At 37.6% G+C, this 18,169-nt stretch overlaps 1 protein-coding gene across 2 annotated transcripts in view; it reads right to left on the bottom strand.

Moving 5' to 3' along the window:
* Positions 1 to 16,949, bottom strand: part of akap12b (A kinase (PRKA) anchor protein 12b) — a 40,094-nt gene extending 23,145 nt beyond the window's left edge. For both annotated transcript variants that reach the window (XM_041975725.1, XM_041975726.1), the window contains exon 1: positions 16,631 to 16,949. In XM_041975725.1, coding sequence (XP_041831659.1) covers positions 16,631 to 16,765 — 135 coding nt within the window. In that variant the 5' untranslated portion in view covers positions 16,766 to 16,949. The remainder of the gene's footprint in view (positions 1 to 16,630) is intronic.
* Positions 16,950 to 18,169: the final 1,220 nt, after the last annotated feature.

Below are 18,169 nucleotides of genomic sequence, written 5' to 3'. Positions count from 1 at the left end.
TCATACTTATCTCATGTTCCAGAACAATTTAAGAATTGGCACCAGAGAAAGGATCTCGTCTTCTTTGCTGTCTTCAGAGCTCTTCTATCACCTTAACCTCACACTCTGCTCTCACGTTTAACCAAATTTATCTTTCATTATTTTCCCTTATCTGCCTCTTTCAGTTACTTCCACTTTGCTTTGCTGCAGGAGACAGACAACCTGCTGTTTTTAAATCATTCCACAAAGGCCAGTGGAGGAGATTTATATCCTTCAAACCAAACACAGAGCAAAGGAGAAGCCACTTAATGGAAAAGAAGAAGGTGACACAGCTGGCAAGCTACCTCTTACACCCAGATATTTGTTTTAAGAGCAGTCAAACAGCTAAATGCAGCATGCAAACAAAGTTTGGTTAGTTTTATTCAAATCTGGGCCACTTAAATAAAACAAAACAGACTGCAAACAACAGGAGCCTTTTGGTTAAATAAGGTAGTTTCACCTGTTATTCAGTAGCTCTGAGACAATTTATGCATTAAGTTTTTATCACATCTGGTTAGAAGGTTGTAGTTTTTGAAGACATTGGTTTGATAGTGGAATAGGACACATTTGTAAATCTTAATAGAACCAAGTCAATACATATTGATAGATACAGATTGATAATATTTATTATCTAACCACAAAACCTGCAATAAATGTCAATCATTACGTAGCTGAAACAACGTGCACATTTACTTAATCTGGCAGATGTTGTCATTTTATCATCAACGTATATTGGTGCTGCTGAAAATGCAAAGAAGGAGAACCATTTTAGCCATGGAAAAATATCACGTTCTTCAGCTGTCTTTGAGAATGATTGCCTTGTAGCTCGGTAACACTCGCTGTCACATTAGAGTCATTCTCAGATGAACATGTGCACATTCAAGTAAATTCGACGCAGGATATAACAAGCTTAAAGTCTTTCAGTGGGGTTGTAATTTTTGTGATAGTTAACCTCTCGACCTCTGACCTCTGAAGTGTGGATAGAGTCAAAGAGTAGGCAGAAAGGAGGAAGACACCGTTGGAGGAGGTGTCTGAGAAAATTGATAGAGGGGAGATAAGGACAGAGGAGGGGAGCAGCAACAGGAGGTGAATGTAATAAAAGGATGTGTTATGCTGCATTTTAGTGAGCTATTCTTAGAGTTTATTTCTTAAACTTTCTGCTTCTGAGAAAACATTTAAATGATTTGTGATAATGAATAAACCCATACAGGACTTTTATTAAAGGAAGATGAATTGTGCTAAAAACCTGAATGAACCACAGATTTTTTATTACAGGAGCACTGATGTCACCATCAGGTCTAAAAATAATCCAATTAATTTTTTATCGCCATCACCTGACCTAATGTTAAAATAAGCTGCAAGAAGCATTGTGAAGCCCAGCAGTTCAGTCACAAATGCAAAATGTTTTAGTTTGACAAAACAACCTGAAAAACAATGAAAGGCCTTTTTTCTGTTTTTTATTCACTAGACAAGGACTCATTATAATGGAAATAATGGAAAAAATATGTGTAACTAGAAGCAGTCAGAGAACACAGACCTCCACCAAGCCATTGTCCTTCTTTTTTTTAGCCAGTGATTGTGGGCATTATTTTTGAATTAGAAGCTCTAATGGCAAAATTATCCCTATCTCCCCATACTAAAGATCCCTTTATTTGCATGATTTGTATATATATATACATATATATATATATATATATATATATGTATATATCTATATAGATAGATAGATAGATAGATAGATAGATAGATAGATAGATAGATAGATAGAAATTATACATATATATCTACCATTATATCCTACTGACCTACCCTTCATGTCTCCTTACCCCTGTGAGCCCCCCATCTATTATCGCTGACCCCAACATTCAGTACATACCAAAGATCAAAGCCTGACAAGACCCTCAAAGAACACTGTCACTGTTTCCACAATCCATTAACTCTGCTCAGGTGCTCTACCTGAGAGTACCTGAGTGTGTGTGTGTGTGTGTGTGTGAGCACACTGTTTTGTGCAAATAGGTTTGTCTCTGTGCAGGGCTTGGAGTTTTAAAGGGGAACTAAAGAAGCACTGAAATCCTACACTTCTATATCTTATGTCATTCATTTAGGTGCATTACATCCAAATATTAGAGATTTACAACAATATGGAAAGCCTTCTCTTTTCTTGGCTCTTTCATTGCAGTTGTCTCATCCACTTCTGCTCTATATTCAGAGCAGGTTTGCCACTTTCATTTTATTTATGGTGGCTTTCAGGCAGGAAGGCATCCATGACCATAAATCTGTCTCCAAGCTCCTAACTGGCAAATATGCAGGGACAAGCTATTTGGAAAAACTCACCCACTGCCTGTTTGTGGGAATGCTTGTGTGTTTTATGTCAAAAGGTGTGGCTGCCAGCTCTTCTTCTATCTTATCTCTGATGGATCAAGGTCACATTCAGTCTGACGACTGGCCAAAGTTAAGTTCAACAAGGTTCTGTTACTAAGATGGAATTATGCATTCTCAACAGTACGATGTCTTTTAATTTCACGTTTTCTAAGCTGCCTGGAAGCTGAATAGAAATCACAATTTTTTTACAGTGTTGCTATTGTTCCTGTACCTGAATATCTGGAGCCTGTGCTAAGATACAGGATCAGTGTCTCAGAGAGACAACTTCAGGTTCACCTTGTCACAAAGCTGATTAATTTGGTGTGGGCGGGTGTATCACGATTGCATCTTGAGCTGGGAACCTAACTTTCTCGGAAGCAGCTTTGGTTTAAGATAAGAAATAAACACACAGGACAGCTTTGTCTCCTAACAATCAGTTCTCTTAAAAAATAATTAAACAAAAAACACAACTTTTCTGATTATTTATTTGGCGTAAGTAGAAGTTTAAAACGCTCGCTGTGCCTCTGAAAATATAAGAACAAAAAGCTTCTTTATGCCTTCAACAATGCACCTGCAGCACATTCATTAAATAAAATGCAGTTACACTTGTACTGTTCAGTGAGAGCTTCAATGTGAAGGTTATTAAGACATGTAATAGTAAGATACCCTGGATATGCTGAGCTTTATTTATAATAGTTTTCAGTTTTGCTCTATGCTTTTAAGTTTTATTTTGTTTTTGTTTATTTACTGTGAGCAGTAATTTTTATCTCAAGCTAACTGTGCTCTGAGCACGAGGGTCTAAACAACACAGGAGGGAAATCCATGTGGTTATTGTTGGAAAACACTTTTCATTGTGATGTGGGAGGAAAACTCAGTTCCTCTCATGTAATATTTTCCTAGTAAATATAAATGTTTTTTGCATGAACCAGCAAATCTGAACATCGTAGTATTATTATTATTATTATTATTATTATTATTATTATTATTATTATTATTATTATTATTATTATTAGGCCAATATCTGCATTGAAAGGTCTCAGTTTCATGTAATGCACTGCTCAGAGCAAATTGTCAACGGTCAGTAACAATTATTTGAATAAATGCACTGAAAAAAACCTGAATAAGACTGACACACCCTATAGTTTTATTTAATTTAAAAGCTAAAAGCTAAAAATTAATAATGTAATGAGAATTTTATGATGCATATGCAATCTACCATATTTCAGCCCTTAAAACCACATTAGTCCCTCTGTGTGACTGTCAGCTGTTTTTAATTTCCGGTACACATACATGACGTGAGGAGATAACCTGAGGGACATTGAATTAGATAAATTAAACAAGAGAGGGATAAAAATAAGCCACAGCAGTCCGCTCGTTGTTACACTGGGCATGTTTGTTTGTAAGAGGGACTGAGACATATTAGGAAAAAAATAAATAAATGAATACATACCAAACTACTGAGTTGCAAATACAAAGACCTACAGAAGTTTTAGGACAACAGATGAAAGCCTGTTGTCTTCTTTTACCTACATCAGTGCGTCACTAACCCTTTAACCCCAAGTCTCCATACCTCCCACAATTTGTCTGTTTTTCATCACCCCCACCCCTTCATCTGTGCGGCTGCTACACTTAAACAGCAAACTGAGCCAAACAACAACAGCCTGGGCGCAGTAAAGACCCCCCAGGACATGATCATAATCAGGCCACACTGGCCAACCACTGACCCCAGGGGCCTGCCTTTCTAACTGGGTTGAAATAACAAATCCAGTCTCTTTGCTGACCCTCATGTCATGAATCTCTAAATATCTCTGATAAGCATCTAAGCTCCAGAGTCATATGTGAGAGAAGAAGATGATTAGGGAGTGTGTGTCTGGAATCCACATATACACCAGAAACATGGTTTTAATTAACAAGATACTTAAACCAGACGCTATTATTTTATGGCTCTGGGCCTCAAATTACTCTTAAATTATTTCCCTATTAAAGTCTCTATGTTTGGTCCAAGTTTTAGAATAAAAACAACATTCAGGGTCAAATATGTAACTTTAGCATCACATGATATTTAACTAAACCTGAGCAGGAAGGGTTTCCAGTGACATAGTTTTAGTTTTGAGTATCATTGAAAGGCTGCACCTGTCTAGAGCAGTAAGGTGCAGTGGTATTTGAGAGTTTGTGAACTCTTTGTGAACTCTCAATTCTCTAAAAGTAGAAAAATAAAACCAAATGACACAAAAATACCAAAATACTACAACATGACATTTGAACATCAATGGTTTAATCATTTCCTATAATGTCCTGGGTCTATAATGGACTCGTGGTCTGTTGCAGCAATGACTCGGCTTTTATACACGGGATGCACAATTTACCAGGTTAATTAACTTCAGCAACTCTTTCCTTTGTGCATGCCATGGGACTATTTGTCAATCACATACAGAATACTACATCATATTTGTTAATAAATTAGCAACCAGCTTTTTTAAATTGGCTCTCTGTATAAACTTTTAGGAAATGTCTTGACTTCACCCAATGGAATTTGGAGACATAAGATCATTTTTCTTTCATTTGACCTTTTAAGAGTGAATGAATGATCCATTTCCATTACCTTCGTGGCTATTGCTGCACAGTTTGAACACAAAGTCCCCAGTTTTGCTTGAATAATTTTCATTGCTTGGTGCAAACCACTAAGTAATAAACATCTAATCACTGTGCAACCATCTTTGCTTACACAGGGGAGAACACAAATCTGCAGATTAGGATCAAAGCCACATACTAAAAACTATAAGTTTAAGGGCCAGAGAAGAAAACCAAAACACAATAAAAAACATACACTATAAGGCAGCTGAATTCAAGTGATCACGAGACTCCAGGCAGTCATTTGATCCGTATTAAAAAAATATTTGTTAGTGCAGTTTAGAGTAGATATTTACCCATAAATTGGACAAAGGAATATCCTTAGTTTAACTGACCTTAGTCATGACTTTTTCCACTATTGCTGGGTGCCATTTAATTTTAACACAGTTAAGAGACATGTGAATGAGATCAACCTTGAGAAGCATCTAGTTTTCTTGCCAGAATACAACCAACTCCTCAGTACCGTTCTCATCTCATTACTTTGATTCGTCAATCTCACTTCTCATGACAAGAAAGCAGTGAGCAGCAGTTGTTTTCTCTTTGGAAAAAAAGGAAAGAAAATACACGTCTATTTGCCTCAAATGAGTAAGCAGTGACTATCTGATTCACTCAGCTGTATCTTTCTAATTATCCTGATACAGTGTTGGACGTCATAAGACACCACTTAGAGTCCAAATCCAGCAGCGTGTACAGACACGATGAAAGCCCCTTCCCAAGCCAGGATTTTTATAATAACAGCTGTTAACTGTAGTTATGTGCTTCAAAATATAATGCATGATTGGAGTATTATTAATAACTAGCATGCCAGATCTGTCTCCTGAATTGAAATAGAACAAAATTAGAGGAGTTTTAGTACAGACTGTTAAAGTTGAGGACTCAGTTTGGCCATCTGTTCCCAAAGTCCCTCAATTGGGGAACATTGAGGTTTAAAAGAGTTTAAAAATACAATTGCTATCGTTTTTTAATTAAATCTAAGCAGTCACCTTTCTGATGGTCTTTCTTTAATAAAGTAGACAATATAATGTTTTTGTTGTGTTTTTCCTCTCTAATACTGTCTTAAATAACAACTAAATAAATAAATATGAGCATCCCCACATGGTCAGTTCTTAGCAACACCCCTTTTATCACGTTTTTACAGCTACTTAGGATTTTTTCTGAAATTGTCTGGAGGAGTTTTGTTCTTTCTTTCCAGTAAAAGATTCTTGTATGATGTGCCTTTTGAGCTTTGTTCAGACATCTCACGTTTTTAATTATTTGTAATCTGGCTGATTTTGAGCACTACCTTTTAACTGCTTCTTGAGGTAGTCCAGTGTGGAATTACGTTTTTCCTGAGCTGTGTTAGTACTATAAAGATGCTTCAGTTGTCTAGGTTAGTGTAGCAGCAGTCTTCCATATGAGTCCAACCAAAATAGAAGCTGCACTGAAGCAGTGAGTCATAATTTGTCCTTCAAATGCTCTCAAAACCCACCACAGCTACAGACACACCTTCAGTGAAATCACGCACACACATCATACCGTCACACACACTGTGCTGCCCATGTGGAGCAGTCAATGCCGCATCAGGACCAAAGCTGATGAAAAATTAATGAGTAAAAAGAGCAATAGAAAGGAAGGCAACAGTTTGAATAAAGATTTTCCTTCAGACCTCTCACAGTTCTGGATTAAGCTTTTTAATTGACAAAGGCTTTTTCCAGAAAAAAGGTCAAGTGTTCTTGAAAATAAGACCTATGATAAGTCATGGAGCTTAGACAGATGACTCAAAAGCCAAATTATCCAACAATCCCATTTCATGTACAATGCCAGGGTTGCATAGGACTGTCCTGCATCTAATCTATTCAAAGCATTTACTATAGGAAATTAACATTATTCTTTTTTTAGATTACAGGCTTTATCACAATCCAATAATACATGGTCAAATATCCTCTTTCTGTCAGGGTGCAGAGTTTGTGAGAAGACCCAGATGCAGGCTGACAAGGCAGAAGGCAGAACTTGTAGGAATTTAGGTTTTATTTACATGAACTGAAGCCCAACACAGATAAAACTGTAACAGTAACATGACATGAAGACTACAATTAACTGGCAAGCAGGAACTGAAACCAATGGGCTTAAATACACTGAAGGACTAATGAATGAGCAAATCAAACAACTGTACTAATGAACAGGAAGCAGAAGAGAATACAAAACACAAGGGTTTACAGAAACCAGACAAGAGAGTGAACTCACAGGAAAGTAAAACTAAACCAAAAACACAGATCATGACACCTTCATTCAAATAGCTGTTATGTAGAAGTAACCCTTTCCTTGTCAACCATTCTAGAGTAAGGAATTTCCAGTCTTTTTTTTTGCCATGCAATTGTAAAAGACTGCACAAAAGAAGAGCTCTAATGAGGAGAAGTTAACTCATCTTAATGACTGATTGTTGCAGACAAGCTCTCACAGCTCCTCTGAAATCTTGAACAAGATTAGTCGGACAGAGTGAGGATATTCAATATTATCAAGACAAATTACTGTTTTCTGCAGAGGAAACCCCCTTACAATTTCATAGGGACATGCTGTTAGGTGTTTAGTTATGTGTGGTTGTTGAAGGAAAAAGTGAACAGAAAAAGGTTTCAACTTCTAAATTCAATACAAATTTTCCAATTTGTGGTCATGCATTTCCAAATTAAGCATCAGCAAAACATGTCAGCGCCTAATATGAGTCCAACTCTTTTCATTTCAACATCTTTTTGAGTGACATTTAGAACAGTGGTTCCCAACCTGGGGTCCCCAAAGACCCCCATAAGTTGCATAATAGACTGTAATTGCATGAGGAAGGCTCATAATGCTGACAAAGTAATCATTATTCTGTCCGTGTACTTGTGTCTTGTTCATCTGCCAGTCCCAGTTCAGACTTTGTTCACTACTTGAGTCTTAAACAGCTCTTTGCACAAACTCTGATCCATCAAAGGAACATATCTCCTTCCACACTTCTGTTACTATTTGAGGATGTTTTGTTCATAGTCAGATAAACCAATATTTAAAAGGATGTGAAATTATCAAGTGTTTTGCCAACAAACATTCTAAAGACAAGCAGAAAAAGTTTTTTTTTTTTTTTTGTATTTTTCAGCTCCCTGTCTTGTTCGTTAAGCTACAACACACATGCAGAAATGTTTACATTGTGTTGTGGAAAAAAACACACAACTTTCATATTTTAAAAGATGAAACTAGCAGAATTTAAACCCAATCTTTTACAGTGCATGTGCAAAGTTCTTTGAACAGCCCTGAAACAGCTGTGTTGCACTGTAAACAATTTAATGGATAATTATGCTGGACTAATGAGCTGGGAACAGCAGTTCACTCTAGGTAAAAACAAGCAGGATACACAGAAGAAGCATAGTTATGTAATATATTGTTGCCATTTTAGTATTTGATATTGTTCTGCTGCTTCTGAGAGCCAGAGCGGAATAAAAGAGTTGTGTTTTTTTCACAACCTCAGAGAGAAATGTCTGTTTTTACAGTAATGGAGCTGGCAGTGAATCTGAGAGATTGAGGGCAGGAAACTGGCTGAAGGACACACTGATTAGCAAAGAGCCACTTCCTGTTTTATCCTCAATTACAGCAGAAATACACTTGACTGAAATTTTGTGAAGCTTTTTTGGATACATGAAATCACTACCCTATCATCCAGCACCCTAAACCCTTATAAATGGTGGCACATATGTAAAGAAACTCCATTTGTAGGATGAGCAGCAGAGTTGAATATGTAGGTTGTGCCCATGACAAACGTCTATGCCAAAAAATGTTGTCAAAACAAAGAAATAATCAACCAAATACAAATTTCTTGACATTTAATGCTACTGTATTTGCTTCTGTTATGCTTGAATTTCATTTAGTGTTTTTATTGTGAGTGTAGAAAACAGAGTAAAGTTGTTTTTCTAGGTGGACTGGAATTTGTACTCGTCTATAAATTCCACGTCACTGATAGAGAACTTTCGTCATCTGACTTTTTGCTCTAACACAACTAATTCAATTTGTCCAATTCTTGAGGTAGAAACACTGGAAATCCACTTAAACACGTTTTGGTTAAGGGTGCTGTCACAGCACAGCTTGCAGAAATGTGATTGATATGATTCAGAAGGTCCCATACCTTCACTTCCAACTCCCACACTTTCTACAGCACAGAGTTTACACTTTACTCCTCGTCTGAGCCCATTTAAACTCATCCTCTGTCATCAGTGTCCTTTTAAAATCAGCCAGGAGAAAGGTCTGGAGGAACAATCGGCTGATTCATCTGCCTTTGTGTCACGCTGGCAGGCCCTTCTATAACTCTCTTTCTCTCTCTCTGTCTTTCTGTACTGCCACCCCCTCTTTCCTCGCCCACCCAAAATGCTGCTCCCACCCCTGTACATCCTCAATGGATCTTCTGTCCCACGCCTTCTGTCTTCCCCTCCTCTTCTTTTCTCTCTCTCTACTAAACATGATAATCAAAGCTGGAGCAGCATCTGACCAGCCAAGGTTCATTATACAGGAACGTATGAGCCTCAATCAGTGCACATTACATTACATAACACAGTGCTGGATCATTGGAGTCACCTGCCACTGCAGTTGGGATGGGCGGAGAACCTGACATGTGATTCAGGTCCAGGGTTGGCTTAGATTACTTTAAAATTTAAGTTATTGAATGACAATTACATGGTAACAAAATCATTTGCTGGATTACAAAAGAAATAAATTTAATCTAATTTGAATAGTTGAAACTGAAACTGAAAATATTGCTTCTGGTATTCCCACACATATCCTCGTTCTCTTTAAACTTCTCAGCACTTTCTCAGGACAAATATATTTGTGTTTTGCTCATTCAGCATTTAATCAAGTCACATGGAGGGAGCTGTTTGCCTACTATAACTGGAATAATTACTATAAATCCTCTCCATTCTCCTAAAGTCATGGAGCTAAAAGAATGAGAGGTGAGGCTTTCTATTAATAACTTAATAACTTAACTGGTTCAGGTCCTATTTAGAAGGCCGGAGTTATTTTGTTACGATCGGCAGCTATGAATCCGAGCGAGTGGCCATGACTTGTGGAGTCCCCCATGGGTCAGTCCTTGGACCTCTTCTGTTCAACTTGTATATGCTCCCTTTGGGTCAAATATTACAGAACTATAGCATTAATTATCAAAGTTATGCAGATGATACACAACTTTATGTGTCTCTGTCACCAGATGACTGCAGTCCAATAGACTTAATGTGTCAGTGTCTGGAGCAAATAAACACCTGGATGAGGGAGAATTTTCTACAATTAAATGAAGACAAAACTGAGATTATTCTGTTTGGTAGCAAAGAGAAGAGGGTCAGCATTGGCAAACACCTGGAGACTCGGGCTTTTAAAATCACCAACCAAGTTCGTAACCTGGGAGTGTTGATAGACTCAGATTTGACTTTCAGCAGCCACATCAAAGCTGTCACTAAGACAGCTTTTTACCAGCTCAGAAACATCAACAGAATTAAAAGTTTAGTTTCCCAGAAAGACCAAGAGAAACTCATCCATGCATTCATCTCCAGTAGGCTGGATTACTGTAATAGTCTTTTAACAGGACTTCCTAAAAAGAGCATTAAACATCTGCAGCTCATCCAGAACGCTGCTGCTAGAGTTTTAACCAGGACTAAGAGATCTGAACACATCACACCAGTTTTGAAATCTTTACACTGGCTTCCAGTCAGTCACAGAATAGATTTTAAAACCCTTCTGCTTGTTTACAAATCCCAGAATGGTTTAGGCCCAGAATACATCTGTGATATGTTCAGAGAATATAAACCTAGCAGAGCTCTTAGGTCCAAAGACTCTGGTCAACTAGTCCAGGCCAGAGTCCAGACTAAACATGGAGAAGCAGCATTTAGCTGTTATGCTGCAAACAAATGGAACAAACTGCCAGTGGAGATTAAACTTTCCCCAAATGTAGACATTTTTAAATCCAGGTTAAAAACATTTCTTTTTTCATGTGCCTATTCATGAAATCTGCACGGTAACTTTTTTTTTTTTTTTAACTTATCTTGCTTTTAATCATTTTAATGTAATTTATTATTTTATTGTGATTATGTGTTGATTATGTGTTGATGCCTTTTACTATTCTAAATATCTGTAATATCTTTGTTTTATGTAAAGCACTTTGAATTGTCCTGTACATGAAATGTGCTATACAAATAAACTGCCTTGCCTTGCCTTAATGAGCTGAATGATGAGACAACACAGCTGTAAATCAGTTTCTTTCATGATGCTGCAGGGAGACCCAGTGTACTGAAAACAGATGGGGTTTCTCTATCAAGAGTCAGTGTATAGTGCTGTTTCTGCACAAGTAAGTCAAGCATCACCTGGTCTCTGTTTGCTTAAGATTTACCACCTAGCTATAGATTGCAACTAGGAGAAGCCCATCCAACACACTCCTAATGTGTCCAATGGTTTCTTTTACCTTTTATGATATATTTAATCTCAGATGTCTCTCCAATGACACATCCCAGCTGAAGGCAAATTCAAGCTTATGTTTTCTATTAATCTGCAGTTCACTCAAAGGTCAGAGTTCACTTCCTCAGCTTTAAATGTGCAGTAGTTTCACGGTCAGTCAACACTGTCGCACTGTTAGGGGAAATAGAGAAATTAATTTTACATCAGCCTTTCTAGACTTTGTACAACTTTCATTTGTGACCCACACTTTAACCATGACATCTAACCTCTTTGGGCTTAATGTTAAAGTAGAAATAAATCTGACTGTACTTAAGAATGAACCAGATCCTACTAGGCAGCACATAGAAGCCATGGTTTTCACATTCATACAATATTTTCTGTTTCATTTCAGTTATCTTGTGCACCACATTCTCATCTGCAAACTATGTTACCCACAATGCATTTTCCTGTCTTGATCTTATATCAGTCTGTATATTTGCCAAACTGCAGTGCTAACTGCTGGCTTTTGTAAGAATGAAAGGGTTTAAGAAAATATTAAAATAAAAACAGATTTAAGCAGAATATCCTGTTTTTAATTTAAAGTAAGTTCATGCGTTATGATTTAAGTGATTTCTGGTTTTAATTCATCACACTTTTCCACCTCAGCATCTTAAATAAAGTTAAGCCAACAGAAGGCGGCAGCTTTGTGGATGCTTTTGCATTTGAGCTAGTTGAGGCAGACAACTCAAGTGGTTCTGCTGTTTCCCACTTGATATGCCTCATACTCTACACGCCACATATCAAACATACCCATCCATTCTGGGTGGTCTGTTTAAGTAGCACACTTCCTGTCTTTCTCTCTGTCTCATACTTGCTATCGCTGTTCCTGCTGCCTCGCAACACAATGAGCTGCCTGCCTTTCATGCAGTTATTGCTGCCGCTCAAATATCATATCAGCGCTACTCAGTTCGGTCCTACGAGGGCCCGCAATCCAACAGGTTTTCCATGTATCCCTGCTGAGTAGCCCTGCACTATATGCTGTTTTGATTGTTTTTCTGACTCTCTAACACCTCAGCATCTACCTGTGGGCTCCCCGGTGGAAAACGAGTCTTGTGTTTGACTGAGTTCGTAGCTGTGGTAATGCAGTAATGAACTGTTCTCTGACAGTAGTTTTTTGCAGTGTTTTCAAACCCAAGCACTGTTTTCCATGAATAAAATAAAGTCTGAGTGCTACCTGAGAGCCTCAAGATAACAGCAATTTAATATTAGTTTTTCATCAGTGGTCCCTTCGTACAGAGACTTCTTCAGATTTTCTAAATATTTTAATATTGTGCACTGCGTATTTAATTAAATTCACACATTAATAAAAAAATCTTATGCTGAGAATGATTCTTAAATTAAGCTGTTTACTGATGTTATTCTATGCTTTTTAAACCAAAACATGTCCCCAACTTTTTGCCAATTAACCTGAATGGTTGTGCGATATTTAAGCAGTTTCCAATCTTTTACTTGTCCTTCATATTTTTATATATACCTACGAAAAAAAAAATCTTAGTTTCAACATTTATATGTCGTCTTTTGGCTATTTTTTATTACATGTATTCTTGAAACAATATGTCAGATCAGGACATATACTTAACTTATTACATAATTCACCTGTTTTATTTAGAATTTGTCGTAAGTGTCACAAACTACAAAGCGGTTGTGGGTAAAAGACAAATATATAGAACTGAGAGAAAAACGTGTTGGGAATATCTCCTTATCTTCTAAGATTAATGTGATTATTTTTATATAGCACTTGTGAGGTTGAGGAGACAACAGGTATGAGGAAGGCAGACATTTCTAAAATTCCTCTGTGGAGAGAGGAGCGTAATTATCGACTGTGTATCAAGCAAGAAGAGTCCAACCACTTCAACCAAGCACACACTGTCATCATCCAAACGCACACTCTTCCCTCTTCCATGCCCCAAAACACAACATACAATCATGTCATCTTTATGGATCTATTTTCAGCTCATTAAAGTTTCCCTGTTTTCCCTGAGAGGAAATCCCTGTTTTCCTCTCAGACAGAGGCGAAACATAGATGAAACAGATAAATCATGAATTCTGGAGTTGTCCTCCTCCCTCCCTCTTGTCTGAGGTGGAGAAAAATTTAAGTGCTTGTTGCCACAGTCAAGGTCACAGTTTACCTTTACCAACAATGTTTTTCATTAAAAAATAAATCTGGATGCTCAGACCAGGCAGGGAAAAAATGTTAGTTAAAACAATTTGAAAAAAGACTCTCTAAAAGATTTTTGGTAACTTATTAGATTTAAGATAGCAATTTATGTGCAAAATAATGATTTGCAAATTGAATTCATTTACACAAAAAGAAGGAAGGAAGGAATTATAGATTTTTTTTTTTATCATTTTAATGGGACATCCCACCATAAATAAATATATATATATATATATATAAAACTCATAGATGCACAGGAATATTTGTCTTCGTCCACTTCGTCACACACCCACTATTAAATTACAATATTGCTAATATGCATAAATGTCCAAGATTTATTTACTATTTGATGCAGAACAAAGGTTTTTTTTTAACAATTACAACTAAACAATCTTTGACATGACTAAGTCATGGTGATAACTGTTAGCCTACAAAAAATCTGGTATCAAACCCAAATTAAATACTTAGGTACATTTGAAAATCTGGATATCTCTCTAGCAACGTTACGTTACGTTACGTTCTTTAAAATACTGTAACTCTTTGACCGTTTATGCTATTGACATAATTCAAATGGATTCTGAACACTAAAAAGTGCAGCTTTGCGCTGATGTACTGTACATTACGTAATGTGTTGGTAGTATAAGACCAGTTTATCGGCGTCTTGATTAAAATACAAAAAGAAGCTTATTTTGGGGGGCTCATGACCCCTGTGTTCCCCCCGCCAATGGGCTGGAAAAGGGCTCACAGTACAGGTAGGATGCAAGATGGAAACCAAATTAGCCATCGATAGGGGGAGCACTGATAAGAAAACTAGAAAAGTTCTGTAGTGAGTCTTTAAATGGCGATGGAAAACCAGCTACTGTCATCGCCTGAGAAAAAATGTCTTAAAAACAGTATATGGAATATATTGGCCCAAATGGTCCAAATTTTTGTGATCAAGAAATTGCGATACTGACTGCATCTGATTGAATTTGCATCTTCCTTTAAGTTATTATGTGACTGTAAAATTGGATCAGGTTAAAATAATTACTTTTACTCAATTTAAGAAAGAACATATGTCCTGTAAATGTGTTTAAACAAGGTGACATTGTCCAATATCTCCCTGAAATTCCTGCACTTTGGTTGCTAATCATCTGTTTTTATTCATGCAAAACAAACACCATAACAATGCAGTCAGTGTGATCAACGAGCTACGACGTGGGAAAACACTGAGGCTTCATGTAGATCTGAACACACAATCTATATAACAAGTCACAACTGGAATAAAGGTTCAAAAGATGAAATCCACTACTATCTTTGAAATGTTTCATATCAAACCTCACGGTGCCACTTCCAAAATTCCTGTGAAAACCCTGATGCTTGTGATTAGAGCTCAAGGTCTAACAAAGCAATCCAGCTGTCACTCAGGTGATGTCAGTTCACGAGAAAACATCTGTTCAAACATGCCTGCATGTCAAAATATAAGTAAACAACAGGGAATAGAACAAATAAGAGCAGGTGTAGCTATGATTACATCTTTGTACTCCTTGTGCTTCCTCCTCCTCTTAACGTCTCCCTCAGCATTATTTGACCTCTCTGGTGGCCTTTCAGAAGGGACAGGCAACAAAACGTGACCCACTGACCTTCCGCACATAAAAAAAGTCTATAAATCCACAGGGTTATATGAGATGAAAATATAGCAGGTGGTGAAATGTGCACTTACTTTACTGAGCGTTTTCTAAATGTTTATACACAGAATTGTGCACAAAGCTGGAAGCGGTTCCACAAGAGCTGCAGACATGATTAAATAAAACAAGCAGAATTTTGACTAATTGTGTGTACTTTAAAGTAATTATGTAAAAGAAGAGTTAATCAAGATCAAAATCTGTGCCAGCATCCCACAGTATTGTACCAGGCGTTTCAATGTGTCATCAGCGCGGTTAGAGACATTACATTCCTCAGAGTAAACTGGTAATCTCCAGGGCCAAATGCTTGATTTTATTTGTAAGTTGAGCTAAAACAATTGGCTCCAGCAGCCTTCTTGAGAGGCAGAACATTAGTCAGCAACTATTTCATAATTGATTTTTTCCCTTTGAATGCTAATCGAGTAAAAATGCCAAACGTTCTCTGAAGTCAGCCTGGCGAATGTGATCATTTGCTCACTTGACTGGAAACTAAAGCTTATTGCTTTTAACAGACATTTAAACATGTTCAGCACTTTGTTCAGTGGTTGTTGTCGTAAAGTGCTTTTATAAATAAAACTGGCTTGGCTTGGCTATTGTGATCTTATTTGGAAACTGAATTAATTAATGGGTGAAAGTGAGAAATGTGAGTTCAGACCTCTAGCTGCAACGTCTGCAGTGGATGTAACAAACATATAACCTGTTTAAAACCCAGAGTTGAATAAGACCCAATGATCCTAGATTTCAGTATTTTCTGTTTGTCACATCTGGACCAAAAGACAAGAAAAGCTTATGTGGTCAAAAACAAGAAATCCTAGAATTATTATTTTCTGATTCAAAAGAAACAAAACCATTTATGTGCTGAAGAAAACACTATCATAAATGATCACATATGAGCCTGTGAATGAATCCGTCTCTTCAAAGCTGTGCTTTTTGCCTAAATTATCTAAAGAAAGAGACCTGCTGTTGTTTATCCAGAACGTCGCAGAGTAATTCTCTGGACCCCTGCAGCCTGTCTAGGATATAGTTGTAAATATGGACCCGGCTGAGCTGCTGGCATTTGATTACTGCGGGACTGCAGACAACTCGACCCATTACTCAGCAAAAACTGCGCATATGGTGCCTGAGCGCTGCAGCACTTCACTGATGCACTCACATGCATGATTTTAACTTGAGAGGTAGGATGGGGGGGTCGCACAGGTATATTTGCAAAGGTAAACATAGAAATGGGCCACAATAAGCAACAGAAGGTATACCAGAAGCAAAATGAGACTCCCAGGGTGTGAGGTTTAGCTTAGGTGACAGGAGGTGATAAACAAGCTACCTTGCTTTCGAGGACGCCGCCTCCCTCCTGGAGCACCTTCACCTCCGCACTCAGCTTCCCGGCGGAGGCTGAAGCTGACGCTGACGCATCCTCCTGACTCTTCCCGTCCCGCTGCGCTGAGCCTTGCGCTCCCATGGCAAACAATCACAGAGGAGGACTCTTTTTGCCTTTGATCACGTTCAGTCTTAACTAGCCGCCCCGCCAAAGATTGCGCCTATGTGCGAGTATTCAGAGTCCGGAGTGCAAGCTTTGAGGTGTAGCTCCGCCCCGGGGTGGCCTGGATCTGGAGTGATGAAGGGTGAGGACCACCAAACTCTTTTTAGAACACCCCCACCTCCTGCACCTCCCGCCAGTGGTTATGGGGCTCTGGTGCACCACGGCACGTACAGCATCAGAAACGGTGCCAATGGAGGGCAAACGGGTTATTTTTTTTTTATTTTTATTTTTTTATAGAGGTGAGAAAAGAGGAAGCGTTTAATAAATGAAGTAAAGACTTGACAGCACAACCACTCTGCTGGAGAAATTAGATCTAACAAGCTGACAAATGTAATTAAAGCAGTTTTTACTACACGTGGGAGGAAAACCTGCAAGTTCATGCAAATATTAAGCGCCTGGAATGATACAAGCAACTTTAAACTCAAGCCACGGAATTAAAAGAAGTGATGCATTATCACAGGCTGCACACACAAGACTGTAATTCGAGTAAGTGGCAGTAAACATAAGCTGTGGAGATTTTGTTAACAGAATATGCACAAATAACTTGAATTTTATTTAATTTTCCCTAATAAGATTGTACTTTATTTTAAATAGAAATATGTAAATTTGACTGTGTTTTCGTGCTATTTCTGATTGCATAATAAAGGAGTTATTGCACAACACTGCTAAATAGACTTTTGTGGAGTATCTTAGTAAATTGATTAACATCAATATTTTCTTTATGAAAATACCTAATCAACAAGGATTCACTTACAGAAACTAATAAAGAGCCAGAAAACATTATAAAACATACATTTTAAATGCAAAAGTTTTCATTCTCCAAATGATAAAGCTTATTTTCCCCCATTTCCTGTTTAATAAAGTCAATAAACATCTGTTCTCAAATGCAGATCCACTTAGATTATTTCAAATTTGTCATGTGGGGGGATTTTATGATAAAGAAATGAAGCTGTTATATATTACAGTGAGAGGGATTTTTCTGCTGGCTGAACAGACTTCTTTATACTGTGGATGTTTCCTCATGCTTTTTCTACTCAGACTGATGCTGTAGATGCATATCTCACTTGAGGTTTCTCTAACTGGGCTTGTAAATTAATAAATGTAATCTACTTTTCAATCCCTGATCTTATATCTGTCTAACACACAATAATGCCAGCAGATTGGAGCACACTTGTTGACCTCCACGGTGGTTCCCTGCACTGATTGAGCGTGTGGGTGTAGGCCAACTCTGGTTCGCTGATGTTCAGGTTTACATGCTAATTGCAGGTTAAGCCTTGTGTCATTTTACTTGGAATTTTAGAAAGCACAAATTACAACCCAAAA

This window comes from Melanotaenia boesemani, chromosome 22 (assembly GCF_017639745.1).
Source record: "Melanotaenia boesemani isolate fMelBoe1 chromosome 22, fMelBoe1.pri, whole genome shotgun sequence".
Taxonomy (NCBI): domain Eukaryota; kingdom Metazoa; phylum Chordata; class Actinopteri; order Atheriniformes; family Melanotaeniidae; genus Melanotaenia; species Melanotaenia boesemani.
The sequence above is the reverse complement of the archived record's forward strand: the minus strand, read 5'-3'. Positions and strand labels throughout refer to the sequence as shown.